Source organism: Sinocyclocheilus grahami, unplaced genomic scaffold (assembly GCF_001515645.1).
Source record: "Sinocyclocheilus grahami isolate Dianchi unplaced genomic scaffold, SAMN03320097.WGS_v1.1 scaffold318.1, whole genome shotgun sequence".
NCBI classification, from domain to species: Eukaryota; Metazoa; Chordata; class Actinopteri; order Cypriniformes; family Cyprinidae; genus Sinocyclocheilus; species Sinocyclocheilus grahami.
In genome coordinates, this window is record NW_015505497.1 from 322,445 (window position 1) to 328,939 (window position 6,495).

Here is a 6,495-nt window from a genome sequence, read left to right on the forward strand (position 1 = left end):
CCCGCCCTTAGACTGATCAATAATAGCTACTAACTTGCGATTCGCGAACAAATGGTTCTTTTGAACAGTGATTCAGTCCAAACGATTCTTTGCGGAATTACTTTTGGTTTTAACGGTAAAGCTGTGAAGTCTGAACAACACTGCTGCTCATACTGTTAAGAACAGGCTAATGGGCGAACAATATCACAACTTGACACACACACAAAAATAAATAAAAATGAAACAATATGGCGCGCGTGCAATACTTTTAACTAAAACGTATTGGTGAATCATTTGAACTGATTCAATGAAAACTGTCCGAACAAACCGATTCCCTGAAATGATTCCCAATGCTAATATATTGATCGGTAGAATGACAGAAACATTTTCTCCGTAATATATTTCGTCTAACAACATATCGTGTTTTCTATATTTGTTTCCTTAACAAATATTGAAGGGATATTTGACTGCATGGAAAATGCACGTTCTCTCTCTTCCTCGTTTCAATTCCCCCAAAACTCGCTGAACCAGATTTCACGGGACAGGTGCTTTTTTTAAACGGCAGAAGACGGTTCGCGGAAAGAGGAAGACAGTGTTATGATTATATCTCCATTAAAAGTTTGTGCAAGTTTCATGACCCACTATGGCAGTAAACTTGAGTAAAAACGGACCCGCGCTCACAGACGCTTATAATGATGTGGTGAACGGGAGAACGGCCACAAACTGGTAAGATAGCTACATAAATCATCATACTACAACATAGTCTGCTGTCGAAAATGGATGAATGAATGATATTTTCTAAGACTGAGACATTTGAACGTAATTATATAATGTAGCTTCAAATGAGGTATTTCTCTTTAACATAACATGCAAATTGCTTCTCAAGAAATCCAGGTATAGCCTATTACATAACTCGTGCTCAAAAGGGAATTATTTGTTGCTTAATGTGTAATCTGTAGATGATTTTTGCACGTTATAGATGTTTGTTGTCTTGTGTTGTCTTTGTAATCTTCAATCATTTTGTAACAGAAGGATCCTGCATACAAATAAACTGTATTTGTTGATTATAGGGTGTTGTTCACCTATGAAGGGAACAGTAATGACATTCGGTTTGCAGGGAAGGGAGGTGAGTGAATTTGTTTCAAATAAGATCTTAAAGAATGCAGGTAAGAGTGCCAAAAGAGTGATGTCATTCTTTTTTGTCCTATTTGATGAGTATACAATTACAAACGCTTGTGTGTTTTAGATGGTGGGCTTGAAGAAATGGTGGAGGAACTGAACAGCGGCAGAATCATGTACGCCTTCTGTAAAGTGTTGGACCCCAGCTCTGGAGTTCCCAAGTTTGTGCTCATCAACTGGGTACGAACTGACAAAAATGTCCAAAACCAAATGTACTGATGAGAACTAGCCTACTTTATTATGTAAAGTGAAAAAATACAAATTCTGTCAACCTCATGTTCCAGACTTTTGGGTAATCTTCAAAACACAAATTAAGATTTAAAAGAAACCTGAATAGTTTCTGCCCTTCGGTTGAAATCCCAGGGAACTAAAATAAAGATCCAGAAAGGTCATAAAGGCACCATAAAAAATAGGTTTTGATCATATAAAACCTATAACGCGACAGTATCTCTTTGCATAACTTGGATTAAACCACTTGATTCATATGGAACTATCCCTCTCTCAACTTATATTTTACAAATCATCTTTATACTATTATTTGGTTTCAGACTGGCGAGGGAGTCAAGGATGTTAGAAAGGGTGTTTGTGCCAATCACGTTCATTCAATGGCCAATTTTCTGAGGGTGAGTGTAAGATGCAGCTTTCATTTTGTAGTTACATTAGGGTCAAGTAATTTCATTCACAACCAATTCCTCATTTTAAATGTGTATCTTATGAAAGGGTGCCCATGTGACCATCAACGCCCGATCAGATGATGATGTTGAACCTGCTGCCATCATGGAGAAGGTGGCCAAGGGCTCGGGCGTCAACTACAACATCCACAAAGAATCAAAGCAGAACAATAATTGTGACCCTCCTGGACGTGTGGTGAGTGAGGCGATGAATTATGTCCATACCTCATATTTATAGAGGCTTTGAATGTCTGCATGTTTGCCTTCCTATTCCAATGTCTTTGTTCCCACAGGGTGCTGTTTATAAAAAGGTCAGTGCTTCAGATGAAATCCAAAGTACGGACAGAGACAACTTCTGGGCTAAGGCTGAGGTAAGGAACCGCTACGGCAAAACACAATGCTTTTATCTCCTCATCTGGTCTTTGTTGTCTTGACATGTTCTCTTCCATCTCCTTTATCAGCAAGATGAAAAGACTCGCCGGCAGGAGGAGCGCAGGAAGGCACATGAGGAGAGGCAGCGTCTGGAGAAAGAACGGAACGAATGGGATGCTCGAGAGGCAGACGAACGAGAACGAAGTCGGAGGGAGAAAGAGAAAGAGATCGACCAACAGAGGCGAGTGATTTCATGTCTGTCCTATTCATATCATCAAAACAGTATGTACACTACCATTCAAAAGTTTGGGACCAGAAATATATTTATACTCTTAATCAGCTAGGACACATTGATTTGATCAAAAGTGACAGCAAAGACCTTTTTAATGTTACAAAAGGTTTGTTTTTCAAATAATGCTGTTCTTTTGAACTTTCAGTGAATCATCAAAAAATTATTTTCAACAAGTTTTCAACATTGATGATAATAATCAATGTTTCTTGAGCATATTAGTATGATTTCTTAAAGATCATGTGACACTGAAAACTGGCGTAATGATGCTGAAAATGTAGCTTTGCGTCACAGGAATAAACTACATTTTAAAGTTATAGTGAAATAGAAAACAGTTATTTTAAAGTGTACTTGATCAAATAAATGCAGCCTTACTGAGCATAAGAGAGCTCTTTCAAAAACATAAAAAAAATCTCTTACTGTCCTCAAACTTTTGAATGGCAGTGTATATAGTTGTAAAGTTGCTTTGGCCATATGTGTCTGTTTAATAACGTCCTACTTGGTGTCTCACAGGCAGTTTGAAAAGAAACAAGAGGCAGAGAATAAAGAACAGGAGCAGAGAAAATGGGTAAAATGATGACTTTCCTTCAATACATATGAAAATTATAAAATCATATTTAATATATCATGTTAGTCACTCTTGATTGCCTCATTTGTTGTTCAGGGGAAAGAGCAGAAGGAACACCAGTCTCCTGTCAAAGCAGGAATACTGCGATCTGAGTCTGTGCAGAAGGCCAATGTGAGTTCACTTTTGATGAGTCAAAATAAATACAGCACAACAGTGAGCACCCACACTGACAGTGTCCTTGGATCTCAAAGTATATTTCCCATTGTTTTTCTCCATAGAGATTAAAAAACAATCTTTAGGATAGAGTTCTAAGCCACGTACAAAACCTCAGAGATGAATCCCTGGGTTAAAGTTAAAAGTATATGAGACCATTTTTATATGATCAAACGAAATACACTTTCCACAAAGCAATGTGAATTATGTAATAAAATATAAAACAATTATATAATGTAAAAATATTGACTTATTGTGGCAGGTTGTATGTTTAAAAACAATATATTTTAGATTTTTATGCAAAATGGTTATGCTTATCATGTATTTATTTGATAATATATAATGAAAGTACAGTAAAAACAGTAATATTCTGAAATATTATTACAATTTAAAATAATGGAATTTTAATATTTCTAAAATGTAATTTATTCATTCTAAATCATTCTAATATGCTGATTTGCTGCTCAAGAAACATTTAAACAGCTGTGCTGCTAAATATTATTGTAGTACATTCAAATCATGTTTTTTTTGTAGTGCATTCAAACCACGATACCTTTTTTCAGGATTCTTTGATGAATAGAAAGTTAAAAAGAACAGCTTTTATTTAAAATAGAAATAATTATAAATGTCTTTACTGTCACTTTTGATGAATTTTTTCGCATCCTTGCTGAATTAAAGTATTAATTTCTTTCACAAAAAAAAAAAAACTTTGAACAGTAGTGTATATAATCAATTGGTGCTCAAGGCAGGTATGTCTTGGAGGATTTACACATTATCATTAAAAAACAAGTTCTTTAAGGAGAAAATAAATGGGATTTTACTTCCGGAATCCTAGTGTTTTCCTCTATTGTATGTTGAAGAGTAAGTAAGAAATAAAAATACATTAAAAATAGCATATTCTACCTTTTTCAGGAGGCAGCATCAATCATCTCTCAGCGTTCCATCAATCCCAGGGAGCTGTTCATGCAGAAGGAGAGAAGTTTGGCCAACAGTGCAACAACTTCTTCAGCCATCCGTCCAGGTAAAGAAAACCCCTGTCCAACAATTCATCAACTTCCAACAAACCTCATATATAAAACATGCGCACAGTCCCAAGCCTTTTATCCCAAAATTCAGAAATTCATGTCTTTTCCCTCAGGTCAGTTGAGAAGCCCATTTTTATCCCAGCAAGCAGTAAGTGCAGAAAACCCTCCCAATGAAAGCAGGTCTCAGCACTTACCTCCAGCTTGCCCTGCGGCAGCCGCCTCGGTTTCACATGTACCTAAAAAACAAGTTCTTTAAGGAGAAAATAAATGGGATTTTACTTCCGGAATCCTAGTGTTTTCCTCTATTGTATGTTAAACAGTAAGTAAGAAATAAAAATACATTAAAAATAGCATATTCTACCTTTTTCAGGAGGCAGCATCAATCATCTCTCAGCGTTCCATCAATCCCAGGGAGCTGTTCATGCAGAAGGAGAGAAGTTTGGCCAACAGTGCAACAACTTCTTCAGCCATCCGTCCAGGTAAAGAAAACCCCTGTCCAACAATTCATCAACTTCCAACAAACCTCATATATAAAACATGCGCACAGTCCCAAGCCTTTTATCCCAAAATTCAGAAATTCATGTCTTTTCCCTCAGGTCAGTTGAGAAGCCCATTTTTATCCCAGCAAGCAGTAAGTGCAGAAAACCCTCCCAATGAAAGCAGGTCTCAGCACTTACCTCCAGCTTGCCCTGCGGCAGCCGCCTCGGTTTCACATGTACCAGCTCCAGTCTCTCCTGTGTGCGAAACTACTGCTTTCCCAGTCGAAAAGGAAGGTGAATAAAAGCAGCAATCCCTTTTGTTTCTGTGGTTTGACGTTATATATCAGTTAAGTAATAAGCTGCTTTATTTCTGTCTTTCAGACCCCTTCTCTGATGATCCATTTGTATCTGAACAAGCCGAGGGTTCTGAAGATGAATGGGATAGTATGTTTTCTCTCTATAATGCTTATTAACGTCAGTCAGTGTTATATTTATGCTTGAAATCTTATTTACTGTGTGCAGATTCAGATGAGGAGGGATCGAGCCCTGATGCTGGGAAGCAGCAAAGTTATGATGTAAACGACATCTACACGGACGTCCCCTCACATGAAAGTCTCTATGAGAACGTTAACCAGGTTGGTACCTTGTCATGTCATCCAAACCTTATTTGGGCATATTTTTCTGTAGTAATAGGTGTAGTATTAGGTAATAGGGTATAAAATATTATGTACTGTAGATTTTGGTGTCACATAAATACCATTATTGTATTATTTGTAGGTTTTCCAAACCCATGCTGGTGAAGAAGAGGAGACAGGCGAAAACCAGAACATCTGCGCAAGAGCAATATATGACTACCAAGCTTGTGAGTGGTTTAATTCTAATGTATTATCTACGATATTTCATTTTTATCATAAATTAATCATATATAAATATTTAAAAGTTGAATTAATCTAAATATTATCTAATTGAGTAGACAGTGAAGATGTGGTAATAAAAGCATCAGTTCATGCATTGTATTTTCTTCTTTGTTTCCCATTTAGTGGATGACACAGAGATCACCTTTGACCCGGATGATATTATCACAGGGATCGAGATGATAGATGAGGGCTGGTGGAGAGGTTACAGTCCTGACGGTCACTACGGAATGTTTCCTGCTAATTATGTTGAGCTTCTTTAAGTCTTCAGTAACCAGTCAGATGCAATATCATTTGACAAAATGATTGTGGTTCGTTAGTGTGCTTTGATGATGTTACTGGGTGCTTGGAAAATCTGCTTTCTTACTTTATCCAAATAATGTTCAATAAAAGTTTTATGTTCTTTTCATGTTGATTCAAATATGCCAGTCAAACAAAACACAGAAAATAAACTCCGGCATTGTAATAAATGAAAATATTCCCATATTCCTATACTTAGAATCCTGAAAACACATGCATTCTCACCCAAAACGTATTAATTACTTTCCTCACACACATTTACCATGGTAACTACCGTTTTGAATCAAATTAGTTATTAAAAAGTAGGAGTACTGAATTATTTCCATATGAATGTATGGTATTTACAAGGTAGCTTGTACAAAATAGGTAACACTTTATTTGAAGGTGTCCTTGTTACACGTTACATGTATTTACTATTATAACAACAATTAATTATACAAAATTACATGCAAGGAAGTAACCCTACGCCAAACCCTAATGCTAACCCTAACCATATAGTAAGTACA

The 6,495-nt window shown here is 36.5% G+C and overlaps 1 protein-coding gene across 1 annotated transcript; it reads left to right on the top strand.

Annotated features, from left to right (window-relative positions):
* Window positions 1–458: 458 nt before the first annotated feature.
* Window positions 459–6,142, top strand: LOC107602046 (drebrin-like protein B). Its single transcript, XM_016294433.1, has 15 exons — window positions 459–705; window positions 1,050–1,105; window positions 1,226–1,338; window positions 1,707–1,781; window positions 1,879–2,025; window positions 2,123–2,200; window positions 2,291–2,442; window positions 3,004–3,058; window positions 3,155–3,229; window positions 4,184–4,292; window positions 4,893–5,069; window positions 5,157–5,219; window positions 5,298–5,410; window positions 5,553–5,637; window positions 5,816–6,142. Exons 1-15 carry the CDS (start codon window positions 623–625, stop codon window positions 5,950–5,952), a joined length of 1,518 nt encoding a protein of 505 aa, XP_016149919.1. The 5' UTR covers window positions 459–622; the 3' UTR covers window positions 5,953–6,142.
* Window positions 6,143–6,495: the final 353 nt, after the last annotated feature.